Genomic DNA, 21,001 nt, shown 5'->3' with positions numbered 1-21,001 from the left:
CATTCTGGATGTTCAGAGTCTTGAAGGAGAAGATTCCAGAGAGTCCCAAAGAGCAGAGGGAGGTTTTGCCATGGAGGTGATGGGTTGTGCGTGACCACAGGAGACCCAGATCTTTTTGGTTTATTTTTGTCCATTACCTGCGAGGACCACATCCATCTGTCTGCCCTAGATTTGTTGGGTCACCGTCCAGTTCCCCACAAGACAGGCAAAGCAGGGTGCACAGAACCAGAATTCCTAGTCCCAGAAGGCTCTGAGCAGGGACTGCTTCCCCACTGGGGGGCACTGGGTGAGGCTGAGTCTTCTCAGAGGACCGGTGCTGGCAGTCACAGGAGGCAGATGTGTGCAGAGAGCAGGGCTTCTGACTCAGCTGTATCTGGCCGGGAGGGGCTGCCATAAAGGTAGTGAGTTCTCTGACACAAGAGGCATTCAAGCAGAGCTTGATGACTGCTCGTCAAGGTTTTGGGGCAAGGCTGGAAGGGGCTTCTCCACTGTGGGGTCATCTCCTGGGGAACATTGAGGTCTCACTCTGAGAGTCTAAGATTCTCACACTCTGTCCATCTTAGTGACATGTCTGTATCTAAGCTTTTGTTGAGGATGGGGCTGCCTCTATGACCTTCCCTGGCCAGTGTCCCTTTATTCTTTTTTTTTTTTTTTAAAGATTTGTTTATTTATTTATACAAGCACTGGGTACAGTCAGAAGCGCGGGAGGGTAAGAGAATTCACCAGAGCCAGAGCAGGGAGCAGAGCAGGCAGAAGGACCAAAGTACACTGCTGGGGGGAGCAGCGGGAGGCAGGAGAGGTCTGCGCACCATGCGGGACCCTCCTCCGGTGGCCGGGGAGCAGCCGGGGATTGAACCGGAGCTGCAGAAGCTGCAGGCAGCTTCGCAACCCAGCACTCAACCGCTGCGCCACCCGGGAGGCCCCCTGTCCCTTTATTCTTTATATGAGGGCGCATAACTCATTCAGAGCAAAGAGGAAGGAACTAGAATTACTCACAGACACAAACGCACAGACAAACATGCACATACGCATGCACATATCACCTTAGACACATGGGCCCAGCCTCCCCTTCCCCCACTGTGTCTCCCATAGAGACTAGTATAGACTCCAGGGCCCCCAATGGGCTTTAGGCTAAGAGTTCCTTACCCACCCCTCCTATGTCCCAGTGGGAAAGCCCTGGAAATGCTAATTCCAGTCTCAGAGTTCTACTGCAGGTTGTTTGGGGCCCGTAGGTTTCATCCCACTGGAGCAACCAGAGAGAAGAAATGAGCCCCGGGGGGCCTGGGTAGGAGGGAGGACCTGGAGCGTAGGCCCAGATGCTCCGTGGCAAAGGGGAAAATCTCCATGAAGAAGGGGCCTTCTCAGAGGGAGGGACTACACACCTATGGGGAAGGGCCACATCAAGGAGGGGAGGAAGTCAAAGACAGCAGAAGGGCTTGTAGAAGTTTCTGGGGAAAGTCAGCTAGGAACGTCAGACAAGGGACCTTAAGTCTAAATCTCATTAGGTTTATTTCACCTACAGACTGTCTGAATGTGTCATGTTTGTGATCTCTACCTTCCCTGTCTCTAAAGGGTAATCCCTAAATCTGTGGGGAGTGGCTGGAAGGCCAAGGCCTGCACATACTCATCAGGCTTCCTAAATCTTTGATCTCCCTGAAAGGTATTTTCTGGAAGGAGTGTGAGAGAGAGAGCTTTCTCTCCCGGCCCGCCCCCACGCTGCCCAGTTACCCCCACGCTCTATATTGACTCATTAAGCTTTGGCCACAGACACTTTCAACATATCAGTGTGAATGTTTGATTTTTTTTTTTTTTTTTTGTATCCCACCCTCCCATTTTCCCAAATTCTCCCCAAATGTCCCTTTGGTGTTTTAATTGAGATGGCAGTGCACTGATGATAGATTAATGTAGGATGAAATGACATCTTTAGAGTAATGAGTCTTCTTATCCAAGAACAAGACAGAATTTTCCATTTCGCTTCACACTCTTCTTTTCCCTGAATTGACCCTTGTGTATAGCAGGTACTCCGGCAGGTTTAAGTGAGCTTCTTTGGGGATGGGGCTGGGGACCCCCACTTCAGAGCCAGCCTGTGGGCACCTGCGGTGTCCTTCCAGGAAGCAGTGGGAAGTGCCCCTGGGCCCTGATGATCTGAAGATGAGGTAGAGGGCCCAGGGTGCAGTCCCCGAACTGGGGTGTAACAGGAGGTGTTTGTAGGTCCCCAACCATAGTGCCTGGCCCATCCCCTCCCCCATACACCATATGCATATGGCAAGACTGGGAGGCTCTGGGAAGAAAGGGGTCACGGGCCCTGAGGGACAGTGTGGCTGGGCAGGAGGGCAGCACACAGTTCATCTAGGGGTGATCCTGGGGGCCCCCAGAGGACACCAGGCAGTGTTCTCACTTGTGCTTATCTTTTTATTGTTTCTGTCCAGAGCCCCTCCAGTGGGGGAGGGGCAGGCACGGGGAGGTGGGCACCCCTCCCACCTGCCAGAGACCGCCCTCTGCCTCTCTCCTCTCCTCTCCAGCATCTCATCCACCCTCTCTCCTTCTAAATTTCCTGCTCCCACATCTGGCACCTTCGGGATACCCTCTTGCAGCCCCTGCTTTCTAAGCCCACCCTGGGAAAGTAAGGGACCATGGGGTCAGTTTCAAGTCCCACCCTGGTCTCCACAGGGGGCTAGTCCCCCAGTTCCTTGCCCTTTCAGTCCCTGACCCGGGCTGGGGAGTGGGGAGGTCCAAGGGGCTTGATCCTGACCCTGTGGGTTCATGAAACCCTACTCTGAGGCCCTCTCCTAAGCCAGAGCCTGGGGTCCCGGAGGCGGGGCAGAGGGCAGGGTCAGCACTCTGCCTTGGCTCCATCCCGGCCCTGCCCAGCACACCTTGAGGGCAGCCAAGAGCCAGGCTCACTCATTTCCTAATATCCAGGACTCACACGACTGGGGTGTGCTCTGTGCCGGGCAGGGAAGTGCCGTGTCCCCAGTGGGGACCACGAAGGCATTCTGGTGAGCAGGGGTCAGAGGCTGTGAGGGGAGCTCTGTGGCTGTGTGTGGTGCCCTAGGATGGAGGGAGGCTGGCTTCAGGAGGCAGTGAGGACAGGGGCAAGGACGGTCTCTGGTGGCAGAGGAGTCTCTGGCTTTAGAGCACCTCGTGTTGCTGCTGTGTGGCCTCACTGACAACCTGGGGAGGAAGAGAAACCAGTCCAGAGGGATGCTGGCTGGAGACTGGGGCAGCCGCTCTGGACTGCTGCCTGACCCGGCGCGGCAGGGCCTCCTCCCCAGGCAAGGGCTTCAACCAGCCCCGCTAGGGGAAGGCACGGGCTGGCAGTCTCCAGACGCACCCCATACCCCCAGCAAGGATAAGGGGCCAGGCAGACCACTCACCTCCCCGTCCCGGGTCTCGATGGTTTTGATCATCACTGTCTTCTTGGTATGGACCTCAGAACTCCTTTGCTCAGGGCTGGTCTCTGCAAAGGATCCGTCCACATGCTCAGCCTGACCAAGTCCGTCCCTGCTCTCGAGGGGCAGAGCCGGAAGACTCCCATCCCCTCAAGATGGGCCTGTTAACTTCTTCAGCAACTTCTTTATCCCCGCCCTTGAGCCCAGCACCAGCAGGGGACCATTCCAGAGCTGAGACTGCCTGAGATGGCCAACAGTTGTGCTCCAGGGGCGGGGCAGAGGGCAGAGACCCCGAGACCCTAGCCGCCCACCACTCCCATCCCCCACACCTCTGGTTCCCACTCCACTCTTGCACTTCTGTTGAACCCCAAAGAATTTGTATCCTGCCAGTTAGAACCCCAAAGTCCAGTTCCAAGATACTCTGTAGAGGACCTCTAAGTGTCCTTTAGGGTACCTCTCAGTACCCCACAGCATTTAGGACTTGGGATGAGCCACTTGATGTCTTAATGAAAGAGAGCCAGGCAGGAGTCGGTCACTAATTCAGTGTCCTGGGGGCCGGTCTCTGCCCCTCTGAGCGTCAGTTTCCTCACCATGGAATGGTAACGACACTTGCCCTGTTGTGTCCACGGAACTATTGGTTTGAAAAAACACTCAAGTTTTAAAGGCAAGACTCACACTTGTGTCTGCATAATCTCCTAGCTGAAAAGAGAGGCTCTGAATTTTACAGGGAGGGTCAACTGGAAGTCCTGGGGGTGACGAGTGTGGTGTTCATGAATCTCCTTAGCGAGCAAGCAGCCTGGGTCGAGCGTGTGGCTCGGTGCAGCACTGCGTGTATTTTTTTCTGATGGAAATGAACATCGAAGACATAAAAGGTTTGATCTAGGAAAGGCAGAGCTGCCAAGGACTCCGACTCGCTTTCCTAATGTATCATTATGGTGTGTTTTTCTACTCTCTGGGGTTGGAAAGCCACCCGATCTGCATATTACTAATGTCAGTATGGCAAAATGCCCTAGGACCTCGTTCTTTTAATTGTTTGGCTTTGCTGAGGTTTGGCTTCTTTTTTTTTTTTTTTTAACGTGCATCCAACATTTTGCTCCAGCAAACTGGAGGTGTTCAACAAGCAGCTGTGAGCAGGGGGATTGGCAACTTGCCACACAGACCATGGGTGGTGGGGGGAAGGAAGGAAGGCCTGGGCATGTGGTTCTAGATGCCCCCACTCCAGGCCCCAAGGATGCCCCTGGTACCTTTGGGGTTGGTTTGTCAGAAAACAGAAGCTGTTTGCTGATGCTCAATACTCTAACAAGGTAGAGAGGACATGTCAATACCATGAAATAAAATCAAAAGCTCCCTCAGTTTAGGTAAACTCCCCATCTCCTGCAGCAGCCTCCTTTGTCTTCCCTGAACCCAGACCTGTCACCACAGTTCCATCCTCTGCTTCTGGCTGGCCTTAGGCAGTGCCATGCTGGACACCTAGCCCCTTCCTAGCCCCTTCCGCCTGAGCCTCCACCAGCTAATGCACTCACCTCGGAAGTTGAGGGAAGAGTAGGTCTGGATAGGCATGTTGATCCTGAAAGGGAAGAGACAAAGTCCCCTAGTGGTTAGGACCCTCGATCTCTCCGTGCGATGGCCCTGGTCTTCTCTACACACCGTCCTCAGTGGTCTCAGTCCCGTGGACCCCACACTCCCACTGCTGCCCTGCTCAGGGCATGAGGTCAAAGGCCAACTCCAGTCATCCCAGGCCCTGTCCCTTCTAGAAAGATCACCAATTCCATCTCTGATCTACTGAGGGACAACAGGACCCCCAGTCCGATTGCACTTTCCAGTTCACCAGACTTTACTTCTTGCTCCTGGCACTGCAGTATCAGTAATCCCTGTGGGTGACATCCATTGCGTGAGCCCACCCTCCAGCAGGCAGGGAACCTCCCGCCCACCATATGAGGGCAAGTTCCAGGAGCTGCCAGTCCCACTTATCCCCAGAGCTGGGAAAATTCAACACAACTTTAGCTGCCTTAAAAGGTCAGTCTATGTAGATGTTATTCTATAAAACCTGGTCTCTATAAAATCTAGACTATAGCTAAACAAGTCGGCTGATATTTTTTAACTTCAGTTAGTATCATTTTCATGAGTATCAATGGGTAGCATCTTTTTGAGTAATTGATCTACTTTTGGTTGAGGTTTAGTTTACATACAGTGAAACCCAGAGCTCTTTAGTGCACCATCCCATCCAGTGAGTTTTGATCAACATATACATTCATGTAACGACCAGTCCGTCCAAGCCAACTTACAGAACATCCCCATCACCCCAGAAGGTTCCCTCTCATTCCCTTCCAGCGGTTTGTTGTTTTCTGGGTCTAGAAGTGAGTTGCTCTGAGCATGTCATTCTGTCTCTTTTTCTCCTAGCACATGTGTACATGCGTATATGTGTACATCCGTGTGCATGTGTTTGTGCACACATGCACCCTCAGTACACAGGCCCCTGTATCCTCTCTCTCAGCCTCTGTGTCCAGGCCTCTCCGGTCTGTTTGTCTCTATCTGCTCCTCCCTTTCCTTCCTGATCATTCCTCACTCTGCGCTCATCTCTCCCTTGACTGGCAGTAATATTTTATTACTGGTTGCTGAATATGGTTTTATGCTGCTGGTTCTTAATTCTGAAGGTGGATGAGGGAATACTTATAGTTCTCTTTTTATAAAAGCTATTAATTAAATCATTTTTTACCCAGGTGGCTTTGGTTAATTCTCTGCAATTAGTGGAGCGGTAACCTCTTGTCTAAAACTGCTTCCAGATGTAGCTCAGGTGATCCCCTGATCCTCCAGGGCAGGAACACCCTCTCTCCCCTGCCCCCCAGCACCCCAGTTCCACCCCGACCCTCACCGGCTCTCCTCGCCCTCCAGCAGTTTCCTGTAGGTGGCAATCTCCACGTCCAGGGCCATCTTGACGTTGAGCAGGTCCTGGTACTCGCGGAGGTGACGGGCCATCTCATCCTTGAGGTGCCGGATCTCCTCCTCCAGGCGTGTGATACTGTCCTGGTAGCCGCTGGCCTCACTAGCAAAGCGGTCCTCCATCTCCCGCATCTGCCTCATCAGGGAATCATTCTGCAGGGGAGGGGTGCCCAGGTCAAGGACAGGCTGGGGGTGGGGAATCACACCAGGGTGGAGAGAGGCACACCCTCCGGGCAGGGGGCAACTCCAGATGGCCAGGAACAGGAGTGGACTCTTCCCAGACATGAAACCCTGCACTCAGCTAAAGTCTATGTGGAAACTCATGGAACAGAACTGGTCAAAGGGAGCATGGGTATGCGCCCCTCAGTCCCCGTGATTCCTCAGAGTCCAACTGGGAATCCACCATATTTTTGCACCCATGGACGATTTGAGGAGACAGACCCAGAAAGGGCATGGAATGGCCCCAGGGTGGGAAAACGAGGCTGTCTGGGTGACGTGGGTGGGACTCACAGTGCCCTTGAGGGCGTCGATCTCGCAGGTGTAGGACTGGATCTGATGCCGGTACTCCATCATCTCCTGCTTGGCCTGGCGCAGCGCGTCGTTGTTCTTGTTGGCTGCCTGGGTCAGGTCGGACACCTAAGGACAGAGAGAGGGGTCCTGAGACTGGGAGGCCACAGGACACAGGCAGGGGTGGGCACGGGGGCTGGAGACCCAAGCTCACCCTTCTCCCCACAGATGGAGCCACAGAAAGCACCCCAAACCAGGATTGCGTGGGCCAGAAAGGCCAGAGTCCCTGGACCAGGCTGCCCACCTTGGATTTGTACCACTCCTCAGCTTCCGAGATGTTCTTAGCCGCGATGGTCTCGTACTGAGCCCGGATGTCCCTGAGGGCAGCGGTGAGGTCTGGCTTGGACATGTCCATCTCCACCTGGACCTGCTGTTCCTGAAGCTGGGACTGCAATTCTCGGATTTCCTGCAAGATGAAGCGATTCAGCTTCAGTCTCCCACCAGGTCCTGCACAGCACCTCTCACCCCCATTCCTAGAGCCTGGGCACCACCCCTCCAGTCTCAACAGCTTTCACCAGGACCTAGTACCCCAGGAGAGTGGCAGAGGGCATACCTCCTCGTGAACTTTCTTAAGGAACGCGATTTCCTCATTGAGAGATTCGATTCTGCGTTCCAGGTCAATGCGTGCTAGAGTGGCTGCATCCACGTCCTGGGAGAGGTCAAGCGAGAGGGACAGGGTCACCAATCACCCAAGCAGGGCAGAGGGAGTCCAGGGGCCACACGGGAGGGGGGTGGCAGTGCAGAAGGGATACAGCTGTTGGAGGATCAGAGAGGGCTCACCGCTCGGAAGGCAGCCAAATTGTTCTCTGCTTCTTCTCTTAACTGAATTTCCTCTTGCAGCCTGGCCATGACAGACAGACAGAAGGACAGACATTAGTGGGGATAAAACCGTCAGTGGAGATGACTAGCTAGGGTCTGACCAGGGAATGGGCTCGGGACTCAGAGCGGAGGCCTGGCCACTGGGTAGAGACAGGCCCCGCCCGGGGAGGGGACAGGAAGTGACCCAAGCTCTGCCCCGGAGACACACCCTGGAAGTCGATGTCCCCAACAGATTGTGACCTCCCTGGGGTTAGAAACCGAATGACTGCTTCCCTGCCCCAGCCTGGCTGATGTAGGGGTTCAATTAATGTTTGTGACCTGGGTGGCAGGACCCGACTCTGCTCACTTGGGCTGCAAGCTTTCTGAGGGCTGCACCCACCCCACTTTCTCCTTTCTTCTAACTTCTCCGTCCCCTTATGCACAGACTCAGCCAGGCCCAGGGACCCAGAGGCCCTCTCTACTCTGTCCCCAGGTCTTCATCACAGATGAGGTGAGAGCTCCCGCCTGGACAACCCCCCACACCCACCCGCGATCTCCTATCAACCTCCCTCTCCCTCTGACGGCACTGGGGCCTCCATGCTACATCTGCCTGTCTGATCTCAACATCACCCCTTCATGGGCGTTACTCTGGCATCTTCCATGCTTTTTAAGCTTGGTCTCTCCCATTTCCACCAATAAAGCTCCCATTGTCCCCAAGAAAACTCCTCCTTTGCAGAGTGAGGGCACAGGGAAAGAGAGATCTGGAGTCCCTCTCCCTGGGTGGGCAAAGGTAGACGCCCTGTCCCTGCATGGGGCAGGAGAGGGTCCCAGGAGCTCTGGAGAAAGGAGAAGGTGGTCAGCTGCCAGCCGGCCCTAGGCCTGGGCCTCGCCTCCCACAGGCAGCCCGTGGGGAAGGGGTCTGGGCGCGCGGGGCCTCACTTGGCCTTGAGGCGCTGCAGGTCGTCGATGAGGTTGTCGCGCTCGAGGTCCACGCGGGCGCGCTGGTTGGTGAGCACCTCCACCTGGCGCCGCAGCTCGCGCAGCTCCTCCTCGTAGATCTCGGCCACTCGGGTGGGCTCCCTGCCCTTGAGCCGGTTCACCTCAGCGGCCAGCACCGCGTTCTGCTGCTCCAGGAAGCGCACCTTCTCGATGTAGTTGGCGAAGCGGTCGTTGAGCTCCTGCAGCTCCGCCTTCTCGTTGGTGCGTGTGGTCAGGAACTCCTGGTTCACGGCGTCGGCCAGCGAGAAGTCCAGCAGCTCCCCTGCGCCGTAGGAGGGCGCGCGGGCCGACCCCAGCCGGCTGGAGCGCAGGGAGCCCAGGCCGCCCGCCCCGCCCGACGTGCGCGACACCTGGTACACGCGGGATGTCATGGAGCTGGAGGAGCCCTTGGAGCCGAAGCCCGCGCGCGGGAACACCGGGGAGCTCAGGGGGGAGCCAAGCGAGAAGCTGGGGCCGCCGCCGAAGGTGCGGCGGTAGGAGGACACGCGCTGGCTGGACGAGTAGGCCTGGCTCATGGCGGCGGCGCGGCGAGGCTGGGCGGGCTCGGACGAGGCTGGACGGTCGGTCGGCGCCGGCTGGAGAGCGGTGTGTGGAGGGTGGACGGCCCCCAGCCGGCTGCACTATTTGTATCCCTCCTGACATCACCCCCCGCCGCCCCTCCCCTGACAGCTGCAGGATCCCGCTGTCCTGCCAGGAAAGGGCGGCGCTGGCCTTGGGGGCGGGGAGGCCAGCTACCCCCCAGCCCCGGCGGGAGGCCTGCGCCCCTCAGCTGGCGGGTGGGGGGCCCCGGGAGGGTGTGGAAGAGGCCGGTGGACCTAGGAGCCAGCAGTGGGGCAGACTGGCCCGCTGCTTCACTCGGGTGCCGAGCAGAACCGGGGATCCTCAGGCAGGCCCCTCTGGGGAGAGAGAGAAGGGAGAGGATCCATTTAGGTTGAAGGTCTCCCTTCTGCTCCAAGCAGAGATTTGGGGCCATTTTCTGAAAGGACAAGTCCTGTTCCCAGAAAGGCCACACATCTACGTTTTTTTTTTTTTTTTCTGAAGAGTGTCTAGAAGTGGCAGCAGTTGTGAGGGCTCAGGCAAAGACCTAGACTTGGAGGAGAAGGCTCTCCAGGCAGGTAGGGAGGCTGGGATACCCCGGGCGTGGGGAGCAACCCTGGCCAGAACTTGCTCAGTTATGTCCACTGTGACTGGGTTCCAGCCCTGAGCCTCAGTTTCCCTCTGAACTAGGCTAGGCCCTCCCAGCTGCCATTGGTGAGGGCGGGGCCTCCATTTTATAAACAAGTGTGATTTCCAGAAAGGGTCTGGTGCGCTTTCAGTTTCCAGTTCCTGTGTACACTTTCACCCCTGCCCTACCAACTTTCCCTGGCTTCTGCCCCCCTGTGTACAACCCCCACCCCCTCTCTGATTCATCCCCCTACTCACACCACCCACGCCCACACACAAGGGTTTGTGTTTTGTCAGGAGCCTCATGTCAACTAACCGTATCACCGGCAGCAGCAGCTGCCAGCCTCAAATACCAGAGCCGGTATTTATAGAGGAGAATGCTTCAGTTCAAGAAACAGGCACTCAGGAGAGGAGCTCTGGGGGGTGGGGGCCGGGTACCTGAAAAGGCATAGGTGTCAGATGGTAGAGGCAGGCTTGGGGTGGTAAACCCCAATCACTTCCAGCCCCCCCCCAAATACCCAACCCTCCAGCTTGGATGAAGTAAGCATGGAGCCCCCAAAGAGGGCCTGCCCATCCTGTCACAGCCCCCCTCCTTAGCACAAGGCACTGAGAATATCCCCACTTCTCCAGGAACACTGGCTGTCTCCCTACACCTCCATCTGGCACTCCACAGGCATCTCTTAGGCCTGACCCTTTTGGAATGCAAACCTTGGAAACAGAGCTCTGGTCCTCCTTTGACTCTGTCATCATCAGCAGAAGCAATTGCTAGCAGGCAAGCCCTTCACTTCTCTGTGTCCTCAGCTATAAAGTAGAAATGGTCAGCCTTGCCGTGTCTACCCTGTGAGGGTTTGAAGTAACAATACACAAATAATAATAATAATATCTTACATGTACTGAGTACCTACTCTGTGCCACTCTGCTGAGCACTCCACACCATTGCACCCCAATTCTCCAACAACCCCCCCAGGTAGGAACTAGTATGATTCCCATTTCATAACTCAGGAAACTGAGGCAGTCTGACATCAGAGCCTGTGCTTTTTGTCCAGGGTGAGTGTGACCTGTAAAGGGCTTTGTTGCTGCTGTCTTTCTGAAGCCCTATGACATTAACTGTCTAATTTTTATCCAAGAGACAAGCTTATGAGGTGGGTGGGGAGTACCAGATATTCTTATGCAGGCTTCAAGTCAGTGCAAGCTGTTGTGCTCTGGTTATTTTTATGTCTCATCTCCCAAACTAGATTATATGCTCCTGGAGAATCTCGGAGACTGTGTGGATTCTTAACACATCCCAGGCAGCACCATCTTTGTCATTCAAAATGGCCTGGAAGCTTTATTTCTCATCTCCTTAATCTGCTAACAAATGGTGTATTCTGGCAGTGGGTATGCACACACGCACACACACACACACACACACTACAGAGAGCCCACTGTTATTCAGATCCCAGCCACGCATGGAACTGCAGTGATTGGGTCTGACCTCAGCGGGACCAGTCATAGACCTTCCCTGGAATTGATAGTTGGAACTGGGATTGCTAAACAGCAACCTGTGACAACTATGTCTCCTGCTTGCTGGGGAGGTCTTTCTGGAGTAGGAGGGGGAGGGAGGTCAGCAAGCGAGGAGGAGCAGAGACCCCTGGAAAGGAGGAGACTGTCAGGCAGGAAGTCCTAAGTTCTAGGCCCCAGACCTGGTTCCTTCAGCTCTTCCCTTGATTTTTGAAAGCACCTCATTGCCTTCCTGGCTTCAGTGCTGATGAACTTTTCCCTTTTTTGCTCAAGGCATTTAGTGTCAGTTTCTGTCACTTGTTGCCAAAACAATCCTGACTAACCTGATATAGGGGACTGTGCAACCATTTCCATGATGCTGGCGAGGACAAGACATTTTGGGGACTCCTCTCTCCAACAGTCTCTGGGCCACATAAGGAAAGAGGTCAGCCCATGGCTTCAATTTTTTTGGTAAAATGAGGCAGAAAACGAATAATTGATGCTATCTATTGTCTAGTAAAAACCAACATCTACCAGACTTGGCACTGGACCACTTGGGGCTGTTTCCAAAACTTAGTTCTACCCTTGAGGATTTGCTACCATGGAACACAGCAAAACAACACTCAGGCTTGGAAGGCAGGTGGGAGAGGAGTGTTCCAAGCATATTCTGAGCGGGCAGCCCTGGCACCATCACCAGAGAGTGTCCAGCCTCCCCAGGGGAATTCTTAAAATTGGACACACTGAAAATCATCATAATTTATCTGAATGAGGAATGTTCTTGGTATAAAATTCAAGAGCTACATTTTACTCAAGGCATAAAATGAAAAGTAAGTCTCCCTCTTATTTTTTCTCTTTTCTTTGGGGTAATATTAGTTTACAATATCGTATAGATTGCGGGTGTACAGTTTCTCACCTCAGCTACTATATACTTCACAACATCTCTACCACCAAATGTCCAATCACTAATCCCCACCAAGCTATCCTCTCCCTCCTCTTCCCCTCTCATAACCATGATTTTGTTGTTTGTTTTTCTTTATTTTCCAGAAATGAGTGAAATCACATAGTATTTGTCTTTCTCTTTTTGACTCATTTCACTTAGTATAAGTCCCTTAAGTTCCATCCACATTGTTGAAATTGCCAACATTTTGTCCTTTTCGTGACTGGGTAGTATTCCATTTCGTATATATACCATATCTTCTTTATCCTTCTTCTGTTGTTGGGCACTTAGACTGTTTCCATATCTTGGCTATTATAAATAGTGCTGCAATGAACATAGGGGTACTTACATCTTTTCAAAATAGTGTTTTCACATTCTGTGGGGAAATAGCCAGAAGTGTGATTTTTGGATCATATGGTAGTTTTTTTACTTTTTTGAGGAACCACCATACTATTTCCCAAAGAGGCTGCACCAATTTACATTCCCAGCAACAATGCATATCCCTCCCACTCTTGACACCCCTCCATTCCATACCCCTCAGCAGACACAACCAGTTTTCAGTGGTGGTGCTTGTTTTTGCCCCTTCCAGGCATACTGTCTACATCTAAGCACATTTGTATATATGAATTCCCCCCTTTTACTCCTTTACATAATGTTCTGAATCAAGCTTTATTTCAATGAACATAAATCTCACAAATTGCTCCACTTTAGTACATTGACAGCTAACTCGTTGTTTTGTGTGTGTATAGTAAAATATACAAAACATAAAATTTACCATTTTAACCATTTTAAGTGTGCAAATATTACCACCAGCCATCACCAGAACTTTTTCATCTTCTCAAACTGCTACTGTACAACTATTAAAAATTCTCCATTCTCCTCCCAGCCCCAGTTGCTACCACTCCACCTTCTGTCTCTGTGAATTTGACTGTCCTAAATATCTACCTCATTTAAATGGAATCATACAATATCTGTGTTTGGCTTTTTTCACGTAGCATTATTTCTAATAGTACATTCATATTGTACCATGTCTGAATTTACTTCCTTTTTAAGGCTGAGTAATATTTCATTAGATGCATAAACACCATTTTGTTTATCCATCCATTCATTGATGAATATTCTGGTTGTTTCTAGCTTTTGGTTACTGAGAATAACATTTTGATGATTTTTGGTGTACAAATATCTATTCCAATTCCTGCTCTCAATTCTTTTGTGTATATATTCAGCAGAAAAATTACTAGATCATGTTAGTTCTATGTTTAATTTTTTGAGGAACTGTCTCCACAGCGGCTGCACCATTTTATATTCCTACCAGCAGTTCACAAGAGTCCAGTTTCTCCACATCCTTTCTGGGTTGTTTCCTTCTTCCCTTCCTTCCTTTTTTATTCTAATGGCTGTATGTCATTGTGGTTTTAATTTGTACTTCCCTAATGATTAGTGATTTTGAACATCTTTTCATATGGTTATTAGCTAGCCATTTGTATTTATTCTTTTTTAAAAAAAAGATTTATTTATTTATGCATACAAGAACTGGAGTACAGGTCAGAGGTGTGGGGGTGAGAGGATTCACCAGAGACAGAGTGGGGAGCAGAACAGGCAGACTGACTGAAATACACTGCTGAGGGGAGCAGCGGGCAAGTGGGATTAGCTTCCTGGCCAGGGATAGAACTCATGCTGCAGTGGCTATGTATAGCTTCATAGTGCTGTGACTTAACCCCTTGTGCCACCATGGAGGCACCCTTTTTGTATATATTCTTTGGTTAAATGTCTATTCCAGTCATTTGCCAGTTTTTGAATTGGGCTTTTTTTTTTTTTTTGAGTTGTAGGAGTGCTTTACGTATTCTATTTATTAGCCTCTTATCAGATATATGATTTGCAAATATGATGCACAAAATTTTAAATTTTAATAAAATCCAATTTATTTATTTTTTTCTCTCATTGTCCATATTTTTGTATCACATCCAAGAAATAATTGCCAAATGCAATATCATGTTTTCCTCCTGAGTTTTCTTCTAAGAATTGTACAGTTTTATGTCCTTAATATATTCTGAGTTAATTTTTGCATACAGTAAAAGGTAAGGGTCCAACGTCATTCTTTTGCACATGTATATTCAGTTTCCAGCACCATTTGTAGGAAAAGCTGTCCTTTCCCCACTGACTGTTTTTGGTGCCCTTCTTGAGAACCAGTTAGCCTGACATGTGGGGATGTTTCTGGGCTGTCTACTGTATTCTATTGGCCTATGTTTTTGTCATCATGCCAGTACCACAATGCTTACCACAGTGAGTGTTGAAATTAGGGAGTATGTCTTCCAACTTGTTGGTTTTTTTAAGATTTTTTTTGGTTATCAGGGTCCCTTGAAATTCCATATGGATTTTAGAATGGATTTTTGCATTTCTTCAAAAACTTGGTGAGACATTGATAGCGATTGTATTAAATTTTTAGATCAATTTGATTAACAATATTAATCAAAGAAAGGGATGTCTTCCAATCAATGAAAGAGATTTCTTCAATTTATTTGTGCTCTCTTTAACTTATTTCAACAATGTTTTATCGTTTTCACCATGTAAGTCCTATGCCTCCTTGATTGTGTTCATTCCTCAGTATTTTTTTCTTTTTTTCATGCTGTTGTAAACAAAATTGTATTTATGCAGTATTAACTAAGATGATTATGTGGGTTTCCTTCTTCATTTTGTCAAGATAGTATATTGTATTAATTGATTTTCACACATTGAACCATCTTTGCTTTTCAGGAGTAACTCTCATTTGGCTGTGGTGTAAATTCTGTGAATATGCTGCTGAATTTGGTTTGCTGGTATTTTGTTAAGAATTTTTATTTCAATATCCATAAGGGATATTGATCTGTGGTTTTAATTTCTTATTGTGTCTTTGTCTGGCTTTAGTATCAGGGTAATGCTAGCTTCCTAGACTAAGTAAGGAAGTATTCCCTCCTCTTGAAGCTTTTTGAAGGGCTTGAGAATGTTCAGCACTAAGTCTTTAAATATTTCACAGTAAACCCTCATCCTGCTCTTTTTTTTCTTGAGAAGTTTTGAGTCATTCTTATGAATATCTTCATCTGCATATCACTCTCTCAATTTCCCATAATTTATTTGACCAATTTTTATTGGACATCTGTTATTTCCACTCTTTTGCCATTATAAATAATACTGCAATGAACATCCTCAGAATACACTTTTGAATATATAAATTCTGGTAAGCTTAAAAAAATCCAGCCAGGTTATTTTATGTTCACATCTCTTACTTTAACTAATTGATATTGGAAATGGGAGATCTACCAAACAGACCATTTCATTTAGCATTTGTCAGAAAAGGGTGACAATTTATCCATTTGTATATGTGGTAATGGTGTCTTGCACAATGAGTATTATCAATAGATTTTGTTGAATCAATTAAAGGAGATTACTCTTGCTCTTTGTTGAAATCTCCCAAGATTACTCTGACTTTGGAGAATCTTAGAAAGTTAATGTTGGAGGTAACTTCATAAGTAATGAGCTCAACCAGTCCCATGCCCCACTTCTCAGGCAAAGCCTCAACTTCTCCACCGTGATTCCAGGAAGCACTGGTTCACCTTGAATCTCCACTGCCTGAAAACACACTGTCTCTGGGCAGATCTTTCCATTCCATAGAGTCATGAGGTATCTAACATGTGTCCATCATGGGACAGTGGGCCCCTCTATTCTTAGAAAACATTTCTTTATATTTCACCCTGGATGCTCTGTCTCCGCCATGCCACTTATTCTAACCCAGGAGTCAAACAGAGCAAGAAGAACTCCCTTTTCATAATCTGCTCTTCAAATATCTGGGGGCAGTGCTCATGCCTTTTGGAGACTTTGCCTGTTTCACCATTCCCAACTTCTCCCCCTTTCTTGAATGAATGAATCAGCAAAATCCCAACTCATTGTGGCCTCCGATGCCCACTGGACTGACCCCGCCCACCTTGCCAAGCTCGGCTCTCTCACCTCTCCTTTGGGCTCCCCTCATTTTAGCCACACTGACCTCTTTACTCTTGAGTGACACTGGGAAGCTTTTTATGGCCTCCAGACCTTTGCATTTGCTGTTCCCTGCTTCCCCTAAGCTCATTGTCTGGTGTGTGTGTGTGTGGGGGGGGTTATGGATGCCTGGGCAAGTTTCTGAAGCCCACTGAGGCTCTCAGGAAGACAAGTGCCCTGGATACCCATGGAACCTCCCAGATCCTCCACCAAGAGCTCCCAATGGACAGGTGGCTGGCATGGGAAGATAATTAGGTTGGAGACACTAATGTGAAAGAGGTCACAAGGGAGAGACCAGGCCAGAGCAGCTCTTCAATCTTGTCCAGTCTGGGAGAGCCACACCTACCCCAGGGTTACCCCCCAGGATTCCAGGTATGACACTGGCTGACACCCCAGGTTGCTCTTTGTCCCTTTCCCCTGGGCCCTTCCTGCTTCTCTGTGTGTTTCCCCACTGAGGACTCAAGCTTCTACCCTGAGCTGGATTGGGCCTTCAGGAAGCTGCCATTGCCTGAGACCTTTGAGGTCAGTATGGCCGGTTTGGACTATGGGAGGCTAAGCCCTTGCCTCTGTTTTAGCACTTGCAGGAAGGTAGGAGGCCCAGGCGTGGGATTGTGGGAGCAGGGTAGTCAACTGGAGGCTGAGACATGGGTGTTCATCCAAGGGGTTCACCAACTAACCATCTCTGCAAACTGGGCAAATCCTGTTTGCTCTTTGGCCCTATCATGCCTGGATTTGAAAGGGGATTCGGTCAAGGTCATTTCTGAGGTCCAGCAGCTTCAGATAACCTGTCTCTAGACTGCCCAGTGGGACAGTGAATGGTCCCTGACTGAGCCCTTGCACTCTCCTGCCTCCTTACCTCAGTGCTCCCGGAGCCCTGCCCCCACACTACCCGCTCTGTCCACCTTCCTCTGGGCTGTAGCATTACTTAAGCTCCTATGGCTGTTGGGATCCCGAGTGACTGTAAAAGGGAAGGAATGTCCACAGGCAATTGTTTCTTCCTGATATCACAGCGGGGAGGGGGGCAGGACAAGAGTTGGGGGGCATGGCAGGAATGGTGGTGTCAGGATTTGCCCTGAAACTTATCTTTCTTGTGCTGGCCCCCTTCTCAGGCTCAGCCAGCTCCCACCCCTCTCATCTGCCTCCCTGGTGTCCCCCTGGCTTAGGACACTCGGGCTGCCTGCCTCTCTCAGCTTCCTCCACCTGACCCCAGACCTTTTTCTCTTCCTTCACTGGCACCCCCACCCCAGTTCTCAAACACCCCTCTTATGCCTCCTCCTCATCACCACACACCCCCACGTGGCTCCTCCGGGAGGCCCCATAACTCCAACCCCCTCCTGCCATGCACTCCTTTTACAGACATGGAGAGTTGCAGGTTTTCTGCCAAAGTAGGATAAGTCTGGGGCGAATCTCACCTCCTCCCAGCCCCCAACTTCTACCAAATAGGACATCCAGCAGGCTAGGGGAGGAGGTAAGGGGGAAAGGGAGGAGGAGGGCAGAGACAGGAGGAGGGGGGATGGCAGGACCTGGGGTGGGGGGGTCGATGCGACTGAGCTCCCAGAGGTGAAAAGTGTTCTGTGGGTTCTGAGCAGCCTGTAAATTTCAGATGTCATTGTCATCAGTAAGAGATGGGCTGCTGGGGGGATGGGCATGGAAGTCCCATGGGCAACGGGGAGGGGGCTTCGGTAACAAGAAGAGAAGCCCCCTTGGAAGGCATCTTGATGCGTTGGGAGCTGTGTGGCTGGGAGGCAGGAGACTCCCTGGCCAGCTCCAGCTACGCTGTGTGACCTTGGATTGGTCTCGGTTCCTCCCTGATTGAAGTGAAATATCCTGGACATTCCTCCCTACTCTGACCCCCAAGGAGAGGCGTGAGAGGACTTTTTCTTCTGAATCGAAACTTTGGTGCCTCCCAGAGCAGCTGAAGCGTCTCAGCTCACCCCCAGACTCTCCATCAATAGGGACCAACCTCTCAGCATCTCCCCAGAATAGACCCAGTCCCACTGTGCGTTGATGACATGCAGCTCCCCTGACTACAGAAACAGAATCCACTTCTTCTTTTGATGCTCTTCTCCAGCCCCAGGACTGCCAGGCCTCCTCTGTCCTCACCCAGGTGGCCATCCACACACCCTGAGCACTCCGTCCTGCCCAACAAACCTGGGCTCACACACATGCCTTGCCCCTCCCCAATTCAACCACCACCCCACAATTCCCAGCAGTTGTAGGGGAGGCCCCCAGACTTCTCCAAATCCCACCCAGTCTCTAGCTGTTTCTGGAAGAGACAGAGACCCAAGGCAGAGGACCCCCTTCCTAAGCACAGGCACCCCTTCCCCTACACAACCCCCAGGAGAACAGGGTCTGCCTGGGCGGGACAGGGAAGGGGAGTCTGAGAACTGGGTGTGAGGGTGCTGGGTGGTGGGGGAGCTGCTGATGTGATACAGGATGGCACCCAGCCCTGCTCCAGCCTCCACAGAAGGCGATCTTACAGTCCCGGCACCCTGCATAGCCTCTGAGGCCTCACTGTAATCCCTCTGCTGAAATGTAAGCCCCTCTTTCTCAGCTCAGCGAGCAAGCGGCAGCTTCCTCTCCCCGCTGGAATTCTCCCTCAGGTTCTTAGTGTGTCACTCAGCTGCTCTTCTCCCTGATTTACCCCCATTCCTTTCATCTTTCCTCATATGCTTTTTTGGTCTCAGTCCCTCCAGTTTGGTCATATCCCTGCTGTCCTGGGCCCTTTCCAGGTTTCCTACATCCTTATGAGACAGTGGAGTACTTTAAAGGGCCCGGGCGGGCTGGCCATGACCTCACAGGGCCACTATGCACGGTTCTATCTATAACCTTATAGGATCATCCTCTCTCCCTCCACCAGCTGAGTCACAGGCAGCTTGGGGTCCCCTCAGTGCCTTCTCAGTCACTCCAAGCCACCAAGCACCCTGAGCTGTTGTTGCTGTTGAGAGGGAGGCTTTGTTCTCCAAACCATCCAGGTACACAATGAACATGAGCCTTGGGTTCTAGAAGATACCCTTTCTTAGTGCTCAGTATTGTTATAGCCCCAGCCCTCCACCCTTCTGCTTCTCATGCCTGCCCAGAGGGCCAGTCCATGGCCTAAATTCCATTTGACACTGCACAGGTGTGGGTGAGGGGAAGAACTTGAGGGGCTGCTTGATCTAATGCCTGAATTCAAATCCTGGACCTGCCACTTTGCCTCTCTGAGCCTCCGTTCCCCCATCTATAAAATGGTAATAACAGCGCAGGGTTGTGGGAAGATTAAATGAGAAATTATAAGGCACTTAGCACAGTGCGTGGCACTTGGTGAGGCCAGCCATTACTCAAATGTTGTCCCCTTTTTGACTGATAAGGAAACCAGCTTGAGTTGGTCCAAGAACTGGCTTGAATCCTTGCTTAAGATCAGCAGGTGTAGGGTCAGAACAGCCTAATCCCTAAGCTCTCGTCCCAAAGCTCTATCAGAAGCTATATGCCTCCAATAATCATTAGTTACCCACCTACTGAGCACTGATGGTATACCAGACCCAGTATTCTGGGCACCTTGACATAGGAAATCATTCTATCTTGAATCTTCATGACACCGGAAAGTAAATGTTATCCTCATTTTATAGTTGTGGGTACTAAGCTCAGGGAGATTAGGTAGATTCCCTAAGATTGCACAGCAAGAAAAACAGTCTGGATTTTAACTCAGTTGAACTCCAGCTCATTTCTCTGTGGCTTCCAAGGCCTTGCTGGAAACTGACTGGGTGGGCTTAGACCTTGGCCCTCCACCTTTGAATGGGGCCCTACCTGGGGATCTCCATTGAAAAGCCCCTTGCCCAGTCTTGGCAACAGTCTCCCTCCCAACATTCTGTCCACTTTCCTCCCCAACCCCAGGGCCCCCCACCCCCAAGCAAGGGGGCTGAGCTTGGAGGGGGCAGGTGGGGGGTGGAGTCAGACCCCATCAGCAGAGGTATCTGCCCTTCATCTCACAGGAGGGAAGGCACCAAAGATTTCCTATCTGGGGCATAGAGGCCAGTGGGGCTGCCAGCCTTGTCTCCCTCAGGCCAGTCAGGCACTGGGGCTCCCCTACAGGTTGGAGAGGCTCCCCTAAGTGCGTTCTGGCCCCAGACTGCCCCCAACTGGCCAGGGAGTGAGGACGCAGCAGCCTCACCCTTCTGGACTGGATGGGCTGCCTGGGCACAGGGTCTGGGGCCAGACTGGAGCCTCTAACCTCAAGTTCAGAAGAAACCCTGGAGTCCCCTGTTAACTGCTGGGGAGTCCCACTGCCCCACTGCCATGCCCCAGAGCCATCAAGACACAGCCAGATATGCTCCCCTCCCCAATTTTAAAGATCCAGAGAGATAGGTTGTTGGAAACAGTTCTGGAGTCATTTCTCCCCACCCAAGGGGTCAGAACCCTCTTCCCCAACTGTCCCAAAGAACCTCCTAAGCCCCCTCCCCACTCAGCTTCAATGAGACTGGCCAGCCCCTCCCTCGGCCCTCCCCCAGCCTGGGCCTCCACCCAGGCACCAGAATAGACCACAGACAGCCAGCTCTGGCTCGGGGCTCGTCACAGCCGGTCCTGCCACTCAGACTGGGGGAGGGGCTGGGATGGGAGGCGGGGCCAGAGAAGGGGGGATTGTGGAGGGGGACTCCCAGGCCCTTGCTCACTTCCAAATGCTCCTCTGCTTTGTGTGCAAAGAGCATCCACCAACACCCTGCAAGCAACAGCTCCACCA

General features: G+C 51.4%; 1 protein-coding gene across 1 annotated transcript; it reads right to left on the bottom strand.

The window, feature by feature from the left end:
* Nucleotides 1-1,831: 1,831 nt before the first annotated feature.
* On the bottom strand, nucleotides 1,832-9,298 carry DES (desmin). Its single transcript, XM_037524110.2, has 9 exons — nucleotides 8,637-9,298; nucleotides 7,680-7,740; nucleotides 7,453-7,548; nucleotides 7,144-7,305; nucleotides 6,843-6,968; nucleotides 6,265-6,485; nucleotides 4,916-4,959; nucleotides 3,378-3,460; nucleotides 1,832-3,174 (listed from the first exon to the last, which is right to left on the bottom strand). The coding sequence occupies exons 1-9, from the start codon at nucleotides 9,209-9,211 to the stop codon at nucleotides 3,133-3,135; spliced, it is 1,410 nt and encodes a 469-aa protein (XP_037380007.1). The 5' UTR covers nucleotides 9,212-9,298; the 3' UTR covers nucleotides 1,832-3,132.
* Nucleotides 9,299-21,001: the final 11,703 nt, after the last annotated feature.

Source organism: Talpa occidentalis, unplaced genomic scaffold (genome assembly GCF_014898055.3).
Source record: "Talpa occidentalis isolate TD23 unplaced genomic scaffold, MPIMG_talOcc4v2.1 talOcc4.3, whole genome shotgun sequence".
NCBI classification, from domain to species: Eukaryota; Metazoa; Chordata; class Mammalia; order Eulipotyphla; family Talpidae; genus Talpa; species Talpa occidentalis.
The sequence above is the reverse complement of the archived record's forward strand: the minus strand, read 5'-3'. Positions and strand labels throughout refer to the sequence as shown.